This window comes from Uloborus diversus, chromosome 7 (genome assembly GCF_026930045.1).
Source record: "Uloborus diversus isolate 005 chromosome 7, Udiv.v.3.1, whole genome shotgun sequence".
Taxonomy (NCBI): domain Eukaryota; kingdom Metazoa; phylum Arthropoda; class Arachnida; order Araneae; family Uloboridae; genus Uloborus; species Uloborus diversus.
Window position 1 is genome coordinate 150,465,849 of NC_072737.1, and position 25,637 is coordinate 150,491,485.

The 25,637-nt window shown below is 33.0% G+C and overlaps 1 protein-coding gene across 1 annotated transcript in view; it reads right to left on the minus strand.

Annotated features, from left to right (window-relative positions):
• Positions 1 to 1,312: 1,312 nt before the first annotated feature.
• The window catches only part of LOC129226056 (anaphase-promoting complex subunit 2-like), a 35,914-nt gene continuing 11,589 nt past the window's right edge, over positions 1,313 to 25,637 (minus strand). The window contains exons 6-12 of the mRNA XM_054860637.1: positions 21,923 to 22,115; positions 19,410 to 19,527; positions 18,545 to 18,720; positions 12,602 to 12,888; positions 9,121 to 9,379; positions 2,788 to 3,017; positions 1,313 to 1,525 (exon numbers count right to left, since the gene is read on the minus strand). Of these exons, the coding sequence (XP_054716612.1) occupies positions 1,313 to 1,525; positions 2,788 to 3,017; positions 9,121 to 9,379; positions 12,602 to 12,888; positions 18,545 to 18,720; positions 19,410 to 19,527; positions 21,923 to 22,115 (1,476 nt within the window). The remainder of the gene's footprint in view (positions 1,526 to 2,787; positions 3,018 to 9,120; positions 9,380 to 12,601; positions 12,889 to 18,544; positions 18,721 to 19,409; positions 19,528 to 21,922; positions 22,116 to 25,637) is intronic.

Genomic DNA, 25,637 nt, shown 5'->3' on the forward strand with positions numbered 1-25,637 from the left:
TTCGGGTTGAAGAAGTACATTTATTTAAATTTAAGAAATATGCTTATTCAAGTTCGATTCTCGTTTAATAAACATTAAAAAATATACAAAATTATTAACACGAGAATGAATTCAAGCACATATGCATGGGGGGTAATGTGGTCACGAGCTAACCTTTAAAGTGAACAAAGGCATTCTAAACTGCGTTTTGGGGACTTCAATTTTGAGAAATTACAGGGGAGAGCCCTATTTGTGCCCAAATACTACTTATGCCCTTTTCTGATTTCTACAGCAAGAGGTTCAGTCTTTTGAATGACAATTCTAACTAGGGCTTTTTTTAGGATTAGGTTTCATTTTTCAGGAAACGCGTTACATTTTAGCGTGTGTCTGTCGGTTATGGCCACGGTCAATGTGATGATTGGTTTTTGTTAACAACTAGCTGCATCGCCTGGCTTTGAACGGTCTATCTCAAAAATAAAAGTTGTGTCAAGTGATGTATTTTCAACAATCAGGCTTAAATAAAAGAAAAAACCCGATGTAAAATTTCACGTCAGAATAATGACGACATATATTAAAAACCCCCATTAAAATTTGGACATCAGTCCCTAAAAATTCCCATTCGAATAAGAAAACTTCATAAATAAAGTTAACACTACCATGAAAATTCTAATGAATACGGAGAGATATATCTAAAAGGGTCATTATAATAAAGGCAAGAGTCCCGAAATAGTGAGAAAAGGACCAAAAACTCCTTGTTAGAATTAAAACTAAGCCCTATAAATCCTTGTAAGAATTAGTATAACAGTCCCCGAAAATCTCCAGTACAATCTCGACATCAGTCCCCATAAAATTCTTACTTGAGTGCGGGCAACAGTCCTTAAAAGCCCCCCTCAGAGTAAGGACAACAGTCATTCCCAAAAATTCAAATTAGAATAAGGACAATAGTCCTCCAAACTCTCCATTAGAAAAAAAAAAGTCCATAAAATTTCCTACTCTGATAAGGACATCAGTTTCTAAAAATCCCAGTTAGAATAAGGATTAGTTTTCAAATAACATCAACAATTGCTTTAAAAATATCTGGATAAAGAATGGTTTTGCATTCACACTTACCGATAATTCAGTTTAAAAATGAAAAACATTTATGAAAAGAATTATTTTAAATTCTGTGAAACATCAGGAAAACTAAGTGTTCATTAAATACACAGTACAAATGTGCATACAACTAGATGTAACTGCAACTTAACTACAGAACACATAGAAATAAATGTCATTTTAACTATAAAACTTTTATTATCAATACAATATTTATTACAATATAATATTTACAAATAACTTATGAATCAAACTTTGGTAGTTTAAACATTCCCGCAGAATACACAAGCTGTCGATCTCTAACTTTTTTTTCTAGAAATTGCTTCATGTCCTGTATAGAGCATTCATTTGTGCTGGTGCCTTGAACTGCAAACATCCTTAACATGCTATGAATACGCTCCAAAGGCAACGAGTCCATATTTGTTAACATTCCAACAATGAAAGACCAAAATCTCTGGGGGAAAAAATACAAAATATTTCAGACTTTTAGGAAGAAATTTATTAAAGTTTGCTGCATAAGTTGAAATATATTAGTCAACAATTTTTTAAACTAGTTTTTATGGATGTTTTCAGTAAAATTAAAAACAAAGCGTCAAATATCGAGAAAAAATTAAGTCAAAATTTGTTTAGATGCAATTAAAAGGAAATTAATGTTGAAATTTGGTGATAAATTTCTCGTGAAGACAATGGTTCATTTTCTTTTAAGGAAGTAAAAGGTGCTCCTCCTTATGTCCACCAAATAATGTAAATTTTGAATCTGGAAGAATTTTCTGTATAATCCGAGTTTTCAGTGATCTGAGGTGAGGGGAGCCCGAATTACCTTGGATTTACTAGACTCTACTGTATATGAAGTAGAGATGAGACGGACTCAGCTTGGGTTCGAGAGCCCGAGCCCGGGCCCGAAGCGGGCTCAGGCTCTAGAATTTGAAATAGATTTTGGGCTCGGGCTCATGGTAAGATTTTTAACCTTCAATCTCCATACAAATACTTTTTCTATTGAAAATGGATTCTTTATTTTTAAATTTTACTTTGCTGTAGTGTAAAAATGCATAAAACTTAAACCATGGAATAAAATATTTCAATTTTTATATTAGAATTTCTTTTTTGGGCAATAAACGTATACTGTTTTTTTTTTTTTTCAAAAACAAAAAAAGGATATTTGACTTAATATTGCCTCACATGAAAATTTGAAAAAAAAAAGACAAAAAGTAATTAACAGTTATTTATAACATGTTTGTTTGCGATTACTCTATTACAAGACATAATATACTAATTCATCTGAAATACAGCATTTTGAGAAAAGTTTTAATAAAATGATTTTTATTAATAGACAGATTTATAAAAAATGTTTTGAACCAATCGCTGTTGAAATAATAAGAACCCATTTTTGGTTGACTTAAAATAAAACAACAGCTGAGAAACCATGTCGGACTCTAGTGGGTTCGGTTTTGAGAGTTTTCGACTCGGGCTCGGATTTTGACACGAGACAATGTCCCCAGGCTCGGGCTTCCAAAAATGAGCCCGAACTCATCTCTAATATGAAGGTAAGAAACTACAACACAAGCAATATCTCATATTAAGTTCAACTGCTGACATGACATTATCTACTTGGGGCACAAAAGCACACAATTCCTTACGTATGGGACTGTGGATATTTTTAAAAATCATTATCTGGTAATTAAAAAAATAAAGAGCAATGATTTATGTATTTGATACCTGTAGCTCTTCCTCTTTCATTTCTTGTGAAGATGCAGTGACAGATTCTTCTTCCTCTTCAATCATAACGACTGATTCTTGGTTAGTAGTATTCTGGTCCTCAGTCAAAACGAAGACATCCGTTTCTTCTTCATAGAGAATACCATGACTCTGCCAGAAAGTAATTTTTCGTCGCAATACTGATGCTTGCAGCTGTATTTCTGTACTTAATTCATTTATACTCCAACGAGCTAAAATAAGTGTTAAAAAATTAATTTCAGATCTGAGCAGGCAGTATCATAGGTCTGGTGGAAGCATTTCAAATCTTCAAAAAGATGTAGCAGAGTTACAGGTAAACATGGGCGGATTTATGGGAGGGCAGAGGGGGGCAATGCCCCCCCCCCCCCAGTTTTGGGAGAACGTAATGTAGTAACAACACATCTTCCAAAAATAAAAAAAAAATCATTATTTTTTTGTTTTTGAATAGTTCAGAAGAGCATGGGTGGATTTATAAGGGGGGGGGGCAAAGGATGCAATGCCCCCTAGTTTTGAGAAGAGTTCATATAGTAACAACTTATCTTCCAAAATCTTATAACAAAAAAAAATCATGATTTTTTTTTTCTTTTTTGAATAGTTCAATGAGACTGAAGAGAATAGCCAATGTTCTTTTCTGAAGGGAGAAAAGAAAAAGAAAAAAACCGAACATTAAATACAAATAGGTACTGAAAACATAGGCGGATTTAGGACTGAGTTCCTGGGGGGGCAGCATTTTTTTTTTTTTTTGAGCAACAGTTTTAATTGCCCCCCCCCCCCCCGCATGTTTTGTCTGTTTTCCTGTGATGCATAAGGCCATGCTTTACTTTTTGTTGTGCGTCGTTTTCATTAATGTGTGTTTTCATGCTATCATTTTTGAATTGACCTTAAGAGGGGTGACTGGTATCAAGAGAGTGATGCAAGGCTCCCTTTTTAAGTGGGATATAAAATATCTCCAATTTTAGGGGGTCTGGGGTTTTTTCCCCAGAGAAAATTTTGTAAAATGGATATAAAATACTGCATGTTGAAGCCATATACTAGTTAATTAAATAGACAAAAATCTCGGGGGGAAAATAGACAAATATTTTTTTTTATTTAATTTTTATGATTTAAATGTGCTTTGTGATGTAAGTTAATACTTTAAAAGAAATGGTGTACAAATTTAGAAAATAGGTAACATGAGAGTAACATGCTGCTTATTTGAACAATTCATAATTTATGCACTTGATAAGAAATAAAATTGAAGCACACTTTGCTAAGGAGTTTCAAAGACTTGTCTAATTATTTTCAAGGTTTGGTTGGTTAGAATGGGTGTTTTGGTACAAGAGCCCTAGTAAGCTATACTGCGCCAATTCTTTTCAACGGTTTTAGAACATTTTATAATTCAAGGCACCTCATTTGCACTTTCCAGTCTCTGAAATTGTGTACTGGATTATACAGTTGTACAGTATTGTTCAAACTTTGTAAAAAAAAAGGTATTTAAGTTTAAAAGGAAAGATAAACTATAGAATTTTCATTACAACAGCCTTTTTTTTAATTATAAGCAGTGCAGAAAACGAAAAGGAATAGAGGTAGTGTATCATTTTTTTCCCGGGCTAAACAGATTAACAATATGCAGTAGAAGTAAGATAGAAGCAATCAATACAAAATAATTTCCAAAATACTGCATTCGGGATTAAATAAATAGCAAGATATGAAACATGTGAGTCACCAAAAATTATTTCAAGTAATATGTTACAAACGTAAGAACCATGATTTTTACAATTTTGATGCAGGATGTAGCGAGGAGCTGAGTTCGGCATATTTTGGCATTCCTCCCTCTACCATTTGTTAGAAATTTTAAAATTTGAGGTTTGTAGCCACACGTTTCCAAATATTCAAGGAATTCAGCCACTTGAAAACAAAATTAGTTTTTTCAAGCACTTTCCATTTTTTAAGGAACAATCATGCATTTTTTTGCAAGTTACGGGCCCACTTCAAAGCAGTGGCCCTAAGCTATAGCTTGTTTATCTTATAGGCGAATCCGGCCCTGTATGTAATTCACTCTTACCTGCAGAGTTTTGTAATTTTTATGAAAATTCGTCAGTTTTTACGGTTAAAGGATTTTTACAATTTTATCAATCTGAACGTGTAAATCCAGAAGGTTCTTCAAAATCTTTTAATCTGTAACAACACAAAATGTCTAGTTTTTGAAATCACGCAAATTGAAAATAAACATTCTGAAAAGAAAAGAAAACAAATCATGACGAGTAGATTGTTCTGTTAGTGCAAATGGGGGAGGGGGGTTCCCTTTGTTTTAGGTTCTAATTTGTAAAAATAATCATCAATTATTATAAGTGTTGCAACCGAATGCATAGCTCGTTTAGCCTATGTTTTCATTTATATACTTGCCCAAATGGTTTTCAGTTCAAAATAGTGAATTTTGACATATTTTCAGCACCCCAGTGATAGCTGTACTATTTTTATTTAATGTTCGTTTCCCCCCCCCCTTTCTTTTCTCTCATCAGAAAAGGACATTTTTTTCTTTTCTCTTCATTTTCATTGAACTATTCAAAAAAGAAAAAGTCATGATTTTTTTGTTTTAAGATTTTGGAAGATGTGTTGTTACTATATAAAGTCCTCCCAAAACTGGGGGGCATTGCCCCTATGTCCCCCTCTAAATCCACCCATGCCTTTCTGAACTATTCAAAAAAGAAAAAATAATAATAATTTTTTTTAAAATATTTGTAAGATTGGATTGTACTATTTGTATTTAATGTTGTTTTTTCTTCCCATCAGAAAAGGACATTCGCTATTCTCTTCATTTTCAATGAACTATTCCAAAAAGAAAAAAAGAATGATTTTTTTTTTGTTTTAAGATTTTGGAAGATGGGTTATTACTCTATAAAGTCCTCTCAAAACTGGGGGGCATTGCCCCCTATGCCCCCCTTCCTATAAATCCATCCATGCCCTTCTGAACTATTCAAAAAAGAAAACTAATAATGATTTTTTTAAAAAAATTTGGAAGATGTGTTGCTATTACATAAAGTCCTCCAAAAACTGGGGGGGGGGGGGCATTGCCCCCCTCTGCCCACCCATAAATCCGCCCATGACTGAAAATTGGTCTAAATTCACTATTTTGGACTGAAAACCATTTGGGCAAGTATATGAATGAAAATATAGGCTAAATGAACTATGCATTCAGCTGCAACACTTATAATAATTGACGTTTGGGACACTCCCTCCCCCTCCCCAATTTGCGCTAACAGAACGATCTACTCGTTACGATTTGTCTTCTCTCTTTTGAGAACACTATTTTCAATTTGCGTGATTTCAAAAACTAGATGTTTGGGTTGTTACAGACGAAAGATTTTGAAGAACCTTCTGGTATCACGCGTTCAGATGAAATTGGCTGATTTGAAATGTATGCTATTGCAAAAGAAGTACATAGCTTAAAGGTTTTTGTACAGCATAATACTATCAAATGTAACAGTTAACACCATACTCAACGAATGTATGTAACAATGAAACAAAAGACTAGAAAAATTGTCCAACCATTGAACAAACATAAGGTAAAATCACTGTAAACAATGCGTTAATTTTTTTAGGGGAAAAAATTAAGAATCTCAATCCCTAGCAGTTCAAAACTAAATTTCTGATTTTCCAGAATCATACATTGTAAGGAAAACGTCTGAATAAAAGAAAAAGTGAGGGAGATATATTTCCGGCACGAAAGCTTTGCACAATTCTTGTAAGATCGCATTATTACCTGATGAAATGTTTTTCTGTGTTTTCTTTATTTTTTAAAGGAAAAAATTTATATATATGAAAATAATAGTTAGAACTGTACTTCATGCGCTTGGAAAATTTTCGGCTTTTTTTTTGAGAAAGAAAAGTAAATACTATCGCAAACTGAATAAATTTTAGTTATCTGAACGTTTCGATTAAATGAATCTTTTTACTTAGAGGGAAAATACCATTTTCCTTACTTTCTAAATACTGTTTAAAAATTACGGTAAGTCATAATCATCTAAGTCTAAATGAGACAATTATTGTCATTATTGAAATCTGAGTAAATAAGTCATCAAAAGTTTTAGAAAAATTTGCTGAAATTTGTTAAAAACCGATAAAAACCTTACACAGATTGGTAAAATCGTAAAAATCCTTCTAACTGTAAAAACTGACGAATTTTCGTTAAAATTACAAAAAATCAAACAAAAATCTGCAGGTAAGAGTGAATTACATGCAGGACCGGATTTGCCTATAAGATAAACAAGCTATAGCTTAGGGCCCCTACTTTGAAGTGGACCCCTAACTCCCAAAAAATTGTGATTCGCTCCTTAAAAAAATGGAAAGTGTTTGAAAAACTAATTTCATTTTCAAGTAGTTGAAAACCTTGAATATTTGGAAACCTGTGGCTACAAACCTTAAATTTTAAAATTTCTAACAAATTGTAGGGGGAGGAATGCCAAAATGTGTCAACTTCAGCTCCTTGCTACATCTTGCATCAAAAATGTAAAAATCATGGTTCTCGCGTTTGTAACATATTACTTGAAATAAATTTTTTTGTGACTCACATGCTTCATATATTGCTATTTATTTAATCCCGAATGCAGAATTTTGGAAATTCTTTTGTATTGATTGCTTTTATCTTACTTTTACTGCATATTGTTGATCTGTTTAGCCCGGGGAAAAAATGATACACTACCCCTATTCCTTTTCATTTTTTGCACTAATAATTTTAAAAAAAAGTTGTAATGAGAAATTAAAGTTTATTTTTTCTTTTAAACTTAAAATAGCTGTTTCTTAAAAAGTTTGAACAATACTGTACAACTGTATAATCTACTACTCAATTTCAGAGACTGGAAAGTGCAAATTATTGGTTCTAAAATCCCTGAAAAGAATTGGCGCAGTATAGCCTACCAGGGCTCTTCAGCCAAAAACCCAATCTAACTAACCAAACCTTGAAAATAATTAGACAAGTCTTTGAAACTCCTAAGCAAAGTGTGCTTCAATTTTATTTCTTATCAAGTGTATAAATTAAGAATTGTTCAAATGGGTAGTATGTTACTCTCTTTATACCTATTCTCTAAATCTGTGCACCATTTCTTTAAAGTATTAACTTGCATCACAAATCACTTTTAAAGTGTAAAACTTTTTAAAAAAATGATTCGCCTATTATTTCTAATTAACCCTTATAAGACTTCAAAATGCAGAATTTTATATCCATTTTATATATTTTCCTCCCGAGACCCTAAATGGCCGCCTAAAATTGGAGATATTCAATATCCCACTTAAAAGGGAGCCCTGCGTCACTCTTTTAATACCAGCCCCCTCTCTTTTAAGGTCAATTCAAAAAGGACAGCATGATTACACACAGTAATGAAAACGGTGCATAAAAAAGTAAAGAATGGCCTTATGCATCACAGAAAACAGATAAAAACATGGGAGAGGTGGGGGGGAGGGCAATTAAAAATGTTGCTCCAAGAAAAAATCCTGCCCCCCAAGAACTCAGTCCTAAATCCGCCTATGCAGGTAAAACATTACATGATGAAAATGTCAGAAGAAAGTATCCCTTTTTCTTACACCCTATTCAATGTGAATATCGGCGAAACATGAAAACCAACTAACAATACATGATGCCAAACAAATATGAAGTAAAAATCTGACGCAGAGGTCAACTCAAATTACGGAAGCTTCAGTGAAGCACTTAACCATCTGAGTCTACTATAATCTGTTTCTTTGGAATAGGCCCGTCAAGGACACGTTTCCTGTGTTGTCTCTATGGAAGTGGTAAGAAAGATAACAGCACCATACTCTCGTTTTTATGCACTGCAGTTATGAAACCACATTGAAATAAATATAGTGTTAGTACTAGAAATTTCAAAATTTATACGTTTTAAATCATTTTATCTTTTGCAAAATTAAAGATAATGAATTTTTTCATTGACTACTGCAAATAAATGTGTCAAAATTAAATTGGAAACTTTATTCTTCCTCATACATTTAAAAATATTTAGACATTTATAATTTATTACGTCTTTCAACATTTCTTGTTTAAAATTTTAAAATGTATTTTTGTCAATGAACCTAAAATAAATTTGATTTAAATCTTATTATTAGAAACATAACTAGAAGAAGAATCAACCATGTTATATGTTGCAGAGGCAACATATGAAAAAGTTCATAGTATCGTAACCATGACAACCAGAATTATGAAGAATGGGGGTTACTTGGGCTTGACACACTGATTTTAAATACATAGACTATAGCAGTTCAGAACTGACAGTTTTTAACTTCTACTCTAAAATATTAAAACATAAAATGAATTTAAATACTAACGCTTTTCTTGAAAATGCCATAAAATGGTAGCATGAACAGGTGTCACAGATACATTCAGAGTTCTGCCCTTCAATTCAATGCATAAGTCAACATTGCCCAAGTGAGGTTTCCACACGAGCGTTCGATTTCCCTTGAGTGATTCAAAGGCCTTGGTATACTTCTTCAGATGCTCCCAAATGTACTCAGGAAGCTTAATTTTTTCTTCCTTGAAGGAAGGCCAGAACTGAGCAGATAAGATCATGGTATTCACAGGAAAATCCTAAATATTCAAAAAGTATAACTTGAATATAAAAGAAACACATTTCAATCAATCTGTGCATTAGATGAGCTGTTGAGAGTAAAAGTGTCCGAAGTCAATAAAAAAAGATTTTGAGCAATTGAACAGTAGATACTTTCTCACAAAAAAAAAAAAAAAAAAAAAACTGCTGCTCTTCTGTTCTATGTTTACTCTCTATGGGCACGTGATTAAACTTAGACTTACACCACTTTTGTATGACATACAATGCGGTTAAAACTAAAAATTTCTGCTGGTGCCTATACAAATTAAAAAAAAAAAAAAAAAAAACTTAACCATTTCTGCGCTAAAATGCTCGTATATCAGACAAAAATCATGAAAGCCATGACATGATTTCCTCTTGTATGATTGTCAAACTATATATACCGTAAGATGGGGTAACTTTGGGACACTTTTCAAAGTTTTAACCCTGTTCCTATCTTGATTTTCATACCAAAAAAGCTTAAAAAATCATTAATATATCAGTTAAGTATTCCTCTTACAAGATATGACAAAAGAATAACTGTATTTGCTATGGTATTTCATGAGAAAAAAAAATTATTTTGTGCCATATGTACCCCACTGATTGGGATAACAGTGGGACAGTGCTTTATCCTCATTGAAAACAGTAGAAAACAAGATTTTGTACCAATGTTACCCTGCTATTATTATATAGGTGCATTATCTGCATTAGAAACAGCAAGAGAGAAATGAGTTTATATTAATCCTAAAATATTATATTTAGCAGATCATGAGAACAATACATTGTACTTACCGAGTAAAACTCAAGACAACAGATATTACTTTAAACTGTGCTTTTAAATGTTACTAAACAAGCAAATAATGAAACCAATATTATTTAAACACTTTATAAAGTTTAGTTTTTGTCAACCGAAGCCAAAAGATTGCTGTAAACTTGCGGCTCCTTAACACTGAAAATTTCTCAGTCCCAGAGTTACCCCATGAAAAGATGAAAACTTGCATTGTAGAGGTTGTAAAACATAGAATTTATAATAACATGGTTACTTCTAGATTAATCACTTCAGGAGGTATTTTTCAATGTATATGCAGATCTTAATGTAATTTGGTGGCATGGGCATCCATACACAAAATTTTAAGGGGGGTGGGCTCAGATATTTTCCTCACAGTTTAGCAGGATATTTCTTCATAGAAACAGACTTCAGTACAGATTAGAGTCATTAAAATTCGACATTTTTAATAACTTATTCATTAATGGCTGGAAAAGAAATGCTTTTACATTTTTGCAAAGAAAAAAGTACTAAAAGCAAGGAAATTCCAATTTCTAAGTTGGGGCTTGAGCTCCCACTTGCCCCCCTATATGGGTGCCTTTGTTTGGTGGGCGCAGTTCTTGAAGCGTAAGCTAAAGTTGTATTAAAACAAGAATTTTCAAAAACAAATAGTTATAAAAATTTGCTGTCCCAACAAGTGCAGTTGACTAGGGTTCTGACAACTGCTGTTACATAACTGCACACTACAGGTCTACTCAACGGTAATTATTTCAGGCGGAATCAAAGCAGTGTGTCCCACAGAGAATCCAGTAAACTAAAAATTACCCACTGTTCCAAAGTTAGCCACCCAATCCAAAAGTTACGCTGTTTCTTGGTATTTCAAATAGTTAAAAGATACACATAACTGTAACAATAACATAATCAAATATAAATATTAAAAACGGCACCAAGAAATCTTTTGCAATTACAAAATTCTTTTAACTGCAAACAACAGTGTAGGCGCTTTTCTGTTATAGGTACGAACGTCACTTGCACCATTTTTAACCTTGTTCATTTTATTCATTGTCACCATGTTTGCTCAAACTTATATAGGAGGTATTTGTTTGGCAATACCATACAAGCCTAAAAGTTTCATTAAAAGAAAAATAATAATGTGCCAAATAATGAGATTAAGCCACTGACAGTGAAACAAGACACCAAATGAAAAACAGGCTATTGAATAATATGAAAAATTCCATTAAAATAATTTTCTACATGGCAAAAAAAAAAAAAAAAAAAAAAAAAACGCTCTATTAAAATGTAAAAGAAGTCAAATACATTAGACTTTCATTCTTGCGGCTCTTACCATCTGATCAAAAGCATTGCTTAGTTACTAAATTAAAAGTTACTTGTAAAGTGAAGTTACTAAAATTGAAGTTAAAGTTGATGGACTTTTCAGCAAATACATTACTGAAATTTGGAAACCATATTTATAGCACATTTATTCATACCAAATAAAAGATATTGATATTTTGGTTTGCCTTAAAAATTGCCAATAAAACTCTTTGGAATTTTGCCTAGTTCTGAAACTTTTCTACACTGCCTTTTAATAAAATTTATTTTCAGGGGTTTTCACATTTACTTTAGGTATTTTCAATTGCTAGACTTTGATTTAATACTTAAGTACAGTCAAACTCCCATATAATGAGCTCAAAGGGGCTGTGGCATTTGCTCGTTATTAATGAGTGCTCGCAAACAACAGGTTTGTGAAAAAAATCATAAAAATTTATACATGCTTGCTTTATTATTTTTATATTTCTATACCATACCAAAGAAGTTTGTTATTTGATTTTAAATCTTATTGTCTTTTTCTTGTTTTTGTTTTCAAGGAGCGTTGGGTCCAAAAAACATCGTCATTTGCATCTGTGGCTTCAAAATATTTTGAAGTTTTTATGCACTTTAGAAGCCAAAGTATGTCGAGGGCTATTTAACATCAAATTCTTCACATTTGTCGTTATGGTGATCACTTTCATTTCTTTCTCTCTCTTGGATTTCAACTACAATATCCTTGGAAGTATATCCTGGAAGTGATAAAACATTCTCTTCAACAAATCTATTATTTTTAAATGCTCCTCAATTCCACGAATTAAAAAAAAGGCTGTGTCATCACTTGTTCTCATGATTTATGTCTTATCTCTAACTTTTAATTGAATTCAAAATGTCAGTGGAATTTTTCCAAAAATAGAATGATCTGAGAAGGAAATCAACAGACATTTCATGAATTACAAAAATTTTGCTTGTATTAAGCGGGGTTTGCTCGTTAGAAGCGAGTTTTGTTCCCATAGAATTAACATTGTACCAACCAAATCTTTTTGATTTCCCCGCTAAATTCGAGTTCTCGTTAAAACAGGGCTCGCTATAAGTGACTTCGACTATTTGTTTTTAAAATAAAAACAAAAGACTTAATAAATTTTCATACCCCACTTTCATAATTCTTTGATTCAGTTGAATTCAAATGAGCATTTAAACGTTTGGAATCCGCAATGTCTCTCAGCATCACTTCACAAGAATGCAGCTGAGATTCACCGAACCTCAGTTTCAGTAGCTCCAAATACCGAATCTCACGCTCTGTATTATAGGAGAAAGTCGTCAAGATTCTGTCAGCCAGAAGACTCCTGTATTCATTTACAAACAGCTCCTTGCTTCCATAAATGTTAACTAAAATGCCAATTATGTCTGAGGAGCGTTGGCATTCTGTGGATTTTGCTAAAATTATAAAAGAAAATAAGGCATGTTTCTATTATCATTCAAAATTTATTTTAAATACACAATCACAATAGATATTCAGAGATCAAAAATCAGTTTTTGCACTATGTGAAAGGTACTCCTGGTTTTTTTTTCTTGAGATGGGTAACATGAAAAGGAAAGAATTTGATAAAATACTATCAATTGCAACTTCCAAACCAACTACAAAAAAATAATTTTCCCTACATATGAAGCCCTTGTGGCCTATTCACTGAATCAATTGAACAAAAATTTTAGATAGAGTAATTTTAAAGTATGCGCCAAAGATTGTGATGATTTTAAACAACACAATGCTCATGGCCACAGTTATAGTGAGCAAACTATACAAACTACTAAGGATGGACAACATGGGGTATGTTCACATAGAACAACCAGTAGGTTTAATGATGTTACAGAAAGGGTCCATAGGATGTTTTCATTAACCGGTAGCTGTAATAGAAAGCACCCAGTTATTCACTGGTCACCTTGGTCGACTGGCTACTCGATGCCAATAGACCCATGAAAAGAAATAATATTACACAAGGTGGAGATTATCCATAAACAGACACCCAGCAATGATTATTATATTAAAATAAAACAGTATTTTGCACAAAAATGTTTAGTTTTGTTTAAATTTTAATTAAATGAAAAATCATCAACTTTATTGTGTTAATGGAGTGAAGTTGATTGTGTTTTTGGACCCTAATACTATGTATTTATCATATATTTATTTATATACTATGCATTTATTTATCTATATGCTATGCATTTATTTATCTTTTTACCATAGATCTTAAAATAGAATAGATGTGCCTTCTCCCCACTTTTCTCCTCAGAGCGCGCGCCAACATCCCCTGTTGGACATCACGTGATCAAGGGACAACCCGCACAAGAAACTTTCCCTTATCGAAGAGACTCACTTTGCGCTGCAATCATTTGCACAATTAAGGGAAATTAAAGCATTTAACCCATGGGTTAAATGCTTTAAGCATGGGTTAAATTAAAGCATTTTACCCATTATTAAAGAAAAAGGGAACACTCTGTCCCTCACGTAACACCTCATATTTTTCACTAAAAGTAATAATTAAAAAAGGTAATTTTTTTTTCATTAAGAAATCGCCAATGTATTTGTACTTTTGCAAAAAATGTTCTTTCTTACCTTTTTAAGTTATTACTTTTTAATGAAATGCGGGACAAAATGACAGCTTTTTCATGGAATAGTCCATTAGATATTTTCCCATCATAATTTTTGAAGCAGGCGCACAAGCTATTTAAACTTTTTTTCAAGTGCTTTAAATACTAAGTAGAAATAGACGTCTTCAAAAATCTTAAACAAAAATTGACCTTATAAATTTTCTTTTATTTCAATTAAATTTTTCAAATACAGATAAATAGTTTCAAAGCGTGCTTTTTCCCACAACTTTTGAAGCCAGTGCAACAATTTAACATAAGACCCTCTCTAAAACCATAAACCACAATTAGAAATACAAATGTAAATAGTATCGAATATCAATTAACTCAATTAAATAATATTCTAATATTCACATGCGTTTCGCACCAACACTACATTAGCCAAACAAATAACTTTGGTTTGTTCCTAATTTTTAAGCAACTTCAGTGTTTTTTTTTTTTTTTTTTGAAGTACTCAGAAAATAAATTCATTTGCAATTATAAACTACATGAATGGTCATTTGACTTCCGCCCCCTCTCCAATTTTTCTTTTCTTTTTTTTTTCGTTCCATAGAATAAGATAATTTTGACAATTTAAACTCGAGGGTTAAGAAAACTAGTGATTATTGTCCCTTAACAATATTAATTTTGTTACTTTCCTACTTATTGGTCTTTGTGAATTATTTTCATTATTTGAATTGACTGCGCGATACATTCTAACGCTTAAATACTTAGTAACGATTGATTTTATAAACTTGTTAACGAGAAAATCTGCTGCTTCTGTTTCCAACATATGCTTATTTAAACTTAGAAAAACGGAATTCGATTTTTTTCTCATAACTCTTGTGGTCTCATGAGTAACATTATATTTTTGTGTTTTACTCCCAAAACTTTTTCACATTCTCTCTCAGTTGTTCTTCACGAATGTACATATTTCAATGGCTGCAATCTTGCAATAAGTTATCATACTTGAATGTGTCCGAAAATTCTTAAATTTTAGTAGGCCTATTTTTTGGTTTGTTGTAGTTGAGACTGCGTTGCAGTCCTCGCAGTTCACAACAGAGTGCACTTGCCGGACAAAAAAATCCAGCGTAGTCAGAAACATTAATATACTGCGTCATGTTAATTGAGATGATTTCTGAATCTTCCAAATCGTCGTCAAAGGAATCGGAAGAAAAGGTTTTCTTTCAAAGCATTTTTGTTATGCTTCAAATTTAATCTTAGCATTTGAAGGTTGTCAAAATCAGCGAAATTGGAAGAACTGGAATCGATCAACAGCGTTCATACACTTTTGGTTAAAAAAAGTTCCCTGACTTTTCCAGGTTTTCCAGGTTGTTTTTTAGAAAATTCCAGGTTACTCGCTTCATTCAAAATTTAAGTTTAAATAGTAATATTTTTAAAATAATTAAAATTGTTCAAAGTAGCGATGCAGAAGAACTGAAACTTCTCCCCTTAGATTTAAAAAAAAAAAAAACTTGTTTTTTTTTTCGTTTGTTTTCTCTGTCAAAATTTTAAGTTTTTTTTAAACACTTTGTTCAAAATTGTTTTAATTTGTTTACTATTTGTTGAAAACAGAGTACTTTCAAATTATTTTAGCGTTTCTTTGATGTCACGCGTAATATTATAGCGTTTTGCTGTAGTCCTGCAGCAACCTTTTAGCATCCGCTTTTGGTTTACAATACTTTTTATTTGCTTATAAGTAGGTTACACAAAACATATTGAGCAAAATGCAATGCTAAATTTCAGTATAAATATGATTAACTTGTTGCATCAATCGGCATACCATGTAATGCATAGTAACAAAAATCAACTCCGCCAATCATAGGCCAATGCCAATAATCTTTTTTTTTTTTTTTTTTCACATATTAAAGGACGCTTACATTAAAATTTCAAACTTTCTTTTCCAGAAAGTAATAGTTAATTTTCAAAAATTCATAACTTTTTGCACATTTAATGTTGTTTTCAATATTACACATTAATATAAACGTCCAATTCTGTTTCTGGAAGTTTAAGTCTACTTCCATTGTGCAAACGATCAAATATGGCAACAAAGTGAAAAATTTAAAATAATAAGTAGATTTTTGGATTTGTAGTATAAAAGTAGTAATAAATAATTAATAATCCTTAAAAAATTACAATAAAAGCAAAATAGTCAGTATTTAGCACATAAGAGTCTAAATCAATTTTAAAAAAAATGTTATGAAGATTAAATTTTGCATTTTTCCAGAAAATAATTACAAATTATCCGAAAAAAAGGGCACAATTTGTGTTGTTTTCAATAGTTTGCATTGCAATTAACATCCAATGCCATTTTCGGGAACTTAGGCACTTGAAAAAGTCTTGTGTACTTCCATCTTGGGAATGACCAAATATGGCGGCTATGCCCAAAAATAAGAAATAACTTTGATTTGTTGCATGAAGACAATTAAAAAATAATAAATCTTCATGATACTACAATTCATTGAAAAGTTTTTATCACATTTGCGTCCGAGGCAGTGAGGATAAGATTAAGTTTTAAGAGCAAAATTTTTCATTTCTCAAGAAAATTATTACAAATAATAATAGAAAAACAATTTGCAGACCATTTTTTGTTGTTTTCATCAGTTTTCAATTAAAGAAAACATCCAATTCTGCTTTGTTTTTAGAAACTTAGGCATTTTTGGATCGTATCTACTTCCATCTTGTGAATGACCAAAGATGGCGACTACGTTTCACACGTAGCTGAAATGATTTTCCGATCAAAAAAAAAAAAAAAACGATTTCCCCAGATCGACCCTCCCATCTACAGGTTGTGCTTCCGAAGCAGTAAATTGTCTTCTCTCCTGTTGAGTTTGTGCATAATTGCTGTTCACCTGATTTTTTTTCCCTTGGGAACTACTGAGAGCCAAAAATGGCGGCTGCTGAAGATTTTTTGGGTCGCCACTTTTTTCATTGCTTTAAAATTGTTACAATTTTTTTTAAATACATCGATAAAAATGAAGATTAGATCTTATAAAACGAAATTCCCTGGGAAAAAATTGGGAAAAGAAAAATTTTGGGGACACATTTGGAAAATTCCTTGACATTTTTGACTAAGTCATTTTTCCTGATAATTCCAAGTTTTCCCGGAGCGTACGAACCCTGAACCGAACAGAATGTTGTGGCAACCCATCTAAAACTTTAGGCAGTAGAAAGAAATGCGCTCCCCTCACTGACTCCATGCAAGAAAATCTTCGCTCTTTCGGCGCATTTTTCGTTGTGAAAAAAAAAACGTTCATTTTTCGATTGCAGTTTTTAAGTGCCAGCGTCGGTTTAGATAAAAATTTACAATTTTTTTCGTGAAATCACAATAAAAACGAAGACTAGATCTCATAGTACTTAATTCCTTGGGAAAAAAATGGGAAAAAAAAAATTTGGAGGACAAAATTTGAAAACTCCCTGACTTTTCCCTGACATTTTTGACAATGTCATTTTCCCTGACAATTCCCGGTTTTCCCGGAATTCCCGGAGCGTACGAACCCTGATCAAGGCCTCGACTGTGATCGATCAAGGGCTATCTATCCCTTTTTAAGATCTATGGTCATGAACCCCCCCCCCCCCCTTTGTATCCGCCATTGCTCCACAACATATTTAAGATCAAAAGCGACTCTTTAATTTCCGTATGAATGAATATTCTTTTTTTCGCACTTCGAAATTGTCCGACGGTTATTGTTGAATCCCCCCTCACAACCTGATCGCACTGAAACAAGTTTCAAGGTGATCCTGAGTAAGCTTATACGTCATTACGCAATTTAGAACTGGAATTCGGGCAGTTACATACTTTTCATATGTTCCCAGCACACTTTTCATAGAAATTAGGGAACCTAAAAATCCAGTTTTTCGCGGACATACTATAACTAATTTTCCATCGCTGGTTTTTAGTGATTTAATATAATGCTCGGCATCTACAGTAAATTGTTTGAAATATTCTTAATTTCGATTCTGCATGGGGACTTTTTTTGCCTTTAGCAGGAAGAAAGATTTCTGCTACTCACTATGTCTTTATTTTTTAATAAAATTGGCACTAGCATCGCATTCATCAAAACCTCTTTCGCTAGAAAATCTCAGATTCACACATATAGAGATTTCTCACATAAGTATAAGGAAAATCTTCAGACAATCCTAGACTTTTAATGACGCTTCGCATTGTTAGATCACTGCTGCCCCAGAAGAGGGAGACACGATGTCCCTTGATCACGTGATTCTCGGCAGAATCATGATGACCCCACTTTCTTCGGGCGAAATACACTGCGCTGTAGGAGGAAAGGCCTATCTATCCCTTTTTAAGATCTATGCTTTTTACTATGTATTTATTTCTTTATACAGACATTCAACATTAATTTTTATTTTTAACGACAAAAAGGTCCATTTTTATGAAAAAAAACAAAGCAGGTATGGGGAAAAAAATAACTGAACAAAAAAACATCAAAATGCAATTAAATAAACATACTTGGATCAGCATCTATAGGATCAGGACACCATTTTTCCCAATCATCTGCTTCTTCTTCGTTAGAATAATTATCTTCCAATTTCAAAGGAACTCCTTTCATAAGTTCACATGCAAGCTCCCCACAACTATCTTCTCGAAGGCTTGATATAATGCACCTAACAGTATCATCACGTGATCTAAGAAATTAAAGACCTTTGAGGTTAAAATTTTATGAAGCATACTCTAAAAATGCACCGCCTAGTATTTTGATACAAACTGAAAATCAAAACATTTTCAAAAATGGAATGAAAACATTCAGAGAAAATGATCAGCTGAAAATGAAGGCCAGTATAAAAATAAAACACATTTTTTGCGCAATCACGATTGCTTCTTGTTCTCACTTGACTGTTTTTGGCGTTATGCTGATTTTATCTCCCCCCCCCGCCTCCCTCCGCAGCACCACCCTTGGCCGACCTCACGATGCTGCTCCTCTTGAGAAAACTGTCTCCAGGTTGCGTCCATATCCTACACGCATACATACACACACGCATGCCTACACACTCATACACACATACCCCCACACACACACTCGAACATACACAGATATACACACACACATGCCCACACACTCATGCTGGCACACAGACACAAACACACGCCTACACACACATGCACACAGACACAAACACACACACCTACACACACACATACCCACACGCATACACATATATACACACACATACACATATATACACACACTCATGCCTGCACACAGACACACCCACACACACACAAAAAAACACGTGATTGCGAAAAACATAATTTGAATTCAAGATGTCAAAATTCAAATTAATTATTATTTTTCAAGTGTGGAGAAAAAACTTACTTTAAATATTTACAAACAGGTTCGCTTACAACTTGCAAAACAACTCCTGTATGATCAAGTACTCTCAAAGCTTTGATTGCTGATATATAGGCTGTTAAAATATCAGCTGTATTCACACCTAAAACAAAAGCAGAGATAAATACCTTTACAAAAATAATTAAAGGTTTTTGCACTATATGAAGTTTCTACAGATCACACTTTAAAAAAAGAAAGAAAGAAAAAAAATCATACAGTAATTTCTCACTTAAATATATGTCATCTCTTTTGTGATCCTCAGTTTTATGTAAATATTTAAAGGTCCAGACAAAAAAAAAACTTTTATTAATATGTCAATGATTTTCTCCTACTTATATACCTTTAAGGTTTATTTGTTTTATAATAACCATTACTTTCATGTATACCAGAGGGGGCAATTCGGACTGAAAAGTGGGGGGAGAGGAAAAAAAACTGACAACTAAAAGCCACTGGATTTTTAGTGGCAGCAAAAAAGTGAATGAAAAAAGGGGGGGGGGAGTACAAATTTTTGCAAAGGCTGATTTTGAAAGCATATGAGTGGTAATTGATGTAAATCTAATAGTTTAACTCACGTTTTTCTTAAGATTTGGATCAATTATGTACACAATAACTTTTCTCGAAGAAAACACTTAGAAATGAATTAGGCTTACATTCTTTACAACAAAGTATTTTGAGATGTCACAAATGGTAATAATTTCACTAAGCAATGGATCCTTTTGCTGATTGCATAGCAGAAAAACAAATTTAAAATTGTAAACAGTCTGAGTTGCGTTGGCTATGCGATATATCGGATGCAAATTTTGACGATGTCACGTCGTTGCGTAGGGTGTAACTGAGACTGCTTAAATAGCAAGTCAATCAATCAATTGATCTCTTATCATTTAGTTCCGTGGCTGCAGTTGTCGGTTTTGTTTTGAAGTGAGCATGTGAGATCGGTTTGATTTGTCCACTAGAGATGAGTTCGGGCTCATTTTTGAGAGCATGGGCCCGCCTGAGCCCCAAAATTTGTAACCGAGCCCGCCCGTGCCCAAGTATCTGGGACCAGTAAGTCTGGGACCAAAATCCAAGCCCGAAGGAAACTTTCTTGTATGAAAAACCGAGCCTTCTACAGTTTTGACATGATCTCTCTGTTAATGAAAAATGTTACGTCAAATGTTCATTAACAGAAGTTTCTAAATTTTCTTAAAATGCGCCACTTCAAATGCATTACTGTATAACGTATTGCAATAGTAATTGCAAAAAAACACTATAAATAAGCGTTAATTAATTAATTTATTTATTGGAAGGGGGGGGGGGTAAATTTGACATTGATTGAACTGATTTAAATGTTCTTTTCATTTTTTCACAGTAGGAAAATGTTTATTAGCTTTGAATTTGTATGGAGATTGGCGATTGAATATCTGTGCTTGAGCCCGAGCCCGAATCCTATTTTCGGTTCTAGAGTCAGAGCCTGCTTTTGGCCTGGGCTCAGACTGTCTTGCCTGGGCTGAGCCTGTCTCATCTCTATTGTCCATGCAGAGGATGTGGAAGATTTTCTAGAGAAATGTGAAAATAAAGATTCGTTTGCCTGCTAAAAGTGCAGGAAGTGTTCTAAAACAGTACCCTATGCTTGGAAGGGGTTTTTTAAAAAGGAATTTAGGTTTTAAAGAGTTGATGTTTTGAGAATTAGGCGTAACAGGGTCGGAAAGTCCGATTCGGCTCAGATCAGGTTTTGGAGCCAGTCGGACTGTACGGGATTCAGTGTGGGGTGAGGCATCCTCTCACAGACTGTGTGTCCCCTACTAGGGTGAGGTGTCCTCTCACAGACTATGTGTCCTCTACTACTGAATTGTTTCCTGTTTTGCTTGGAAGCAAGGTAAATAATTTCCTGTGCTGCATACGGCGAGGGCATGGGTGTGCTTGGAATGGAGTGACCATTGCCAGGGCATGGTCTGTCGTAAACGAGTGGAAGTTTTTCAACTCAACAGTACATCTTATAGGTGGATGTAGAGTTCGTGTTTTGTGTGCCAAGTGCTTGTGTGTGGACTCCCAGTGGTATGAACTTTTCAATAGTTTTTTTCCTGGACTGTACCAACAATGCGGCATTGTGTTTAGGGTCGATTTATGAAGGACGTTTTAGAACTGACATTTAGAGAAAACTAATGTGTGATATTTCTTAGTAATGTTTGTTTGGGGGAAATATTGTTTGATTTGTTAATGGGGATTTGATATTTAGGGGGGGCGTTTTGAGGGGTATTTCAATTATTTAGGGGGCTCTTACATTTGGGGGGGTCTCTGCAATATTGAGGGGGTGCACCCTTGCCCTTAGGGGGGCACCCCTGATATAAATACTTCATTTTCATTATCAAAAGATTTAAACTCAATTTAGTGATGCCTAATTCAAATTTAAGAGTAACAATTTGCAATATTGTTAATACAATTATCAAAACAGTTGTTTATTACAAGACAGTTCCTATGAATCAGAAATTGTAATAAAAACAAAAAAACAAAATTTTTACCTGGATGTAGAAGTCTAGTTTCAAGTGAAGTTTTAAGAGTTGTAATTAGTTTTGGCCGCAAATTAGTTAGCGCCAAACATTCCTTTAAGTCCAAAAGAGCATTTTGAGATTCGGGAAATTCAATTATAATATCAAATAATTGTTTCATTCTCACTTCAGCATATGCCTCGTGTAGAATATTGACTAATCTTTCCTGTAAAAGAAAGAGTTAGTTTTCAAAAGCAACATATCAAACAAGTAAAAAACATATTTAAAAAAATTGTTACTGGAGTATTATACTCCATAAAATAAAATTATCAAAAGACATTTTGGTTGAAATTATCATCCCACTTGGTAAAATCAATCAACTTTGCCCAGTACTTTTCTAGTGAGAGTTTAGCTTCTGTCTAGACCGAAAATCAGAGAATGTCGATTTTTACCAAAATATTTGAACTTTTGCTGATGCCTTTGGTACCTGAATGGTGCTATTCACCTACTAGTGCATTTTAGAACCTTTGACTCCGAAAGCACTGACAGAGCTGCAGACTTTGAGGAAAAAAATCAACTCCGACTCTTAGAACTTCAATCCGTTGACTCTCGACTCTGACTCCTTTATCCCAAAATCAATCCGACTCCGACTTTTTGACTCTACACCCCTGCATTTAAGGATTTTTCAAGGATAAAATGAGCATTTTTAAGGTCTAGTAAGGACTATTTGAAAGTGTGTACTTGTTACAATAACAAAATAATGAGTTTTGATTTCGTTCCAGTTCACATAAAAGCTTCAACATTCACAAAACCATTTACACCTTGTTACAAAAGCTTTAAAATCAATCTTAATACTAGGCAATAAGGATCAGACTGACTACTACTGACCTGAAATTCCAATAAAAGCAAAATATTTAAAAATTAAAGCCTAATGTAGTACAATCAGTAATTGAAAAATTTCCAAACGTAATTTTAAAAATTTGTTGTGGTTGCACGGGCAAGACACATTTGAACTATTCTCCCAATGTTTATTCGCTTAATACAAGCAATAAGCATTTGAGTCTTTACCGTGCGCAGAAGTTTGGCCTCAAATGCATCGTTTTTAGTCACATGCGATTCAAGGTAGCAATACTTGAAGCTGCAGATTTGGCAAATAATGGCGCTGATTGTTGTAACCAATTATTTAATAACATAAATCAAATTTTAAAATAAAGAAATTGCTAAAAGAAAAAATAAAATTGGCAGATTTAAGACAGCATAGGTTAAAAAAGTTTCCACGTTTAAAAATAATTGAAAAATTTACAAGATGCAAAAGGATTGAAATCTTAAACACTGCATGCAACTTTTGGCAAAGCACTAGCTCCACGTTAGCCAATTTCCAAAAATAAGATATTTACTAAATGAGCTGTTAATTCTGAATAGAAATTCTGCAAGACAGAGGTCAAACCCGCCCCCCCCCTTTTTTTTTGCAAATTTTTTAATGTCTCTTTTTAAAAATAAGTCACAAAATTCAAGAACTAAAGATTCATTTTAATATTCTTCAAGGTTTTAAAACACTTGAAAATGATTTTTTACTTATTTATTTTTTTGCAAGCAGTTTTCAAAGTTTCTCAAAAGCTTATAAACCATGAAAAAATACATAAGTGTCACATACATCAAATTGTATTTTCAAGAAAGCCATTCAAACATTAATTTGTAAAGCTTACACCTTTTTTTTAAAGAACTCTATTTAGATATTGTTGGGAAATATTTAGACTTTTCTTGTCTGTGCTTTTTTTTTTCTTTTTCTTTTGAGAAGAAAAAATGTTAATATTAATGTAATGCAAATGTTAAATATTAACCTACTGCAATACATAAAATGTATTTATAAAAATTACATAACTGAATTGCACTTTGACATTAAGTAAATTCTCATGGTGGGTTCTAGACCACAGCTTTTATTCCAAGCCTCAAAAACAAAAATATTTTTAAATAACAAAATAGTATCCACAGTAAAGCATGTGCCTATGAGGCAGAATTAGCTATCAAGGTTCATACTCAATTTTAGAAATAAAAATGAAGAAGTTTGGAGAAGAAAAATTAGATTTTAAAGAACTACTTTTACATCATCAAAATTGGTATTTCCTATTCTGTTTTGTTTTAGATACAATCACGTAATATAAAGTAATAATTGGATAAACTGCTGCAAGTGAGGTGAAAGGGAAGCAATACACATACAAATACATGTTAATATTGTATTATACATGTATAAAACTTTGAAAGAAAAAAAAAGGCATTAAAATATAAATAGTAATTTCTAAGCACATTATTTGTGCAAAAATTTTCAAATTTTAAATTTTTTCCAGTGGAAATAAACCTTTTCAGAAAAAAACTTATTTCCTCAAAAGCTTATGTTTTTTCCCCAATTGCTCCTATCTTTAAAGAGTCATAATATTTGTTTAATTAGAAAGGCGAGAAAAGTGATATACAGTAAACCTTTGTTTTACGCGGGTTTATTTTACGTGGTTTCGATTATACGCTGTTTAAGATTTGACAACTTTATTTTATTTTATGCGGATGAGTTTCGGTTTTATGTGGATGCGGCAAAGCAAATAGATAAAATATTCCCCTCTTTCATAATCCTAACTCCAAAGGACCTCAGATTACACATAACAAACTGCATTTTGGCGAGCTAATAATCGAGCTTGGGCCAGTGGTGACATTTTATGCGATTGGTTCCAGAGCTCTTTCCAGAAGTAAAGTTATTAAACTCACACAGTTCAGAACTCACTGGAAGAAGAGCTTTTAGGAGTGACATAGGAGGCCAAAACCAACGAGGATACTGACGTCGGCGACGCACAACCAAAAATGTTAGCATTGAAAATTTTGAGCCATTCCTCGACAATAGAGATGATCTTTCTGTTTTGTTAGTGAAGGAAGAGTCTATCATGGAAGGAAGATTCTATCATGGAAATGATCATGGATGCGTTAATGCACTGCAAAGAACTACAGAGAAAAATTCTTGATTGCCAAAAGACTATCATAGCCAGCTCCTTTCCATAAAAACTAAATTAATATATGTTTTCTTTATGCATGTTGTGCATAGAAATCGGAATAAGTACACATTAAACTTATTATACAATTAGTTGGATGCTTCACTTGCCAAATCGATTAACTCCATAAAACGAAAAGTCGAGAAAAGTGATGATGAAGATAGTGTTATCCATAGGAGTGAATGGGCCCTTGTGTTACATTTTCTGCCATCGCAGGATCAGAAATGTACTGAATCAAAAGTTTAATATAAATTCACATTCTAAGCATTGATTAAGCACTATTAAAGCAGAAATACGGATTTTTTTAGAAAGAGGAGTTCATCAATTTGGCAACTGAGGTATCAAGTTATCACTAGGACAAAGTATTTTTTTTATCCACAGAACCTAACCCCTATTTTAACACTAATATTAAGTCCCAATTTACGCAGTTTTGATTTACCCAGCATTTCTGAGGTGTTTCCCCACCTAAAACAAGGGTCTACTGTATTTTGAATAACTCATAGAAAAAGATTGCATAATCTTAAACCAAAAATGGAGGAGGTGTGCAGAGTTAGCATCAAAATGCAAAAGTCTAAGGGCAATTCAAAATAATTTCCTAAATGAAGAAGTAGTGGAGGAGTTTTGAAGGCGCATACAATCCCCAGCTGTAGTAAAAAATTGATTTGTAAAAAAACTCTTTAAATATGAAAATAAATGGGAAATAAATTCAAAAAAAG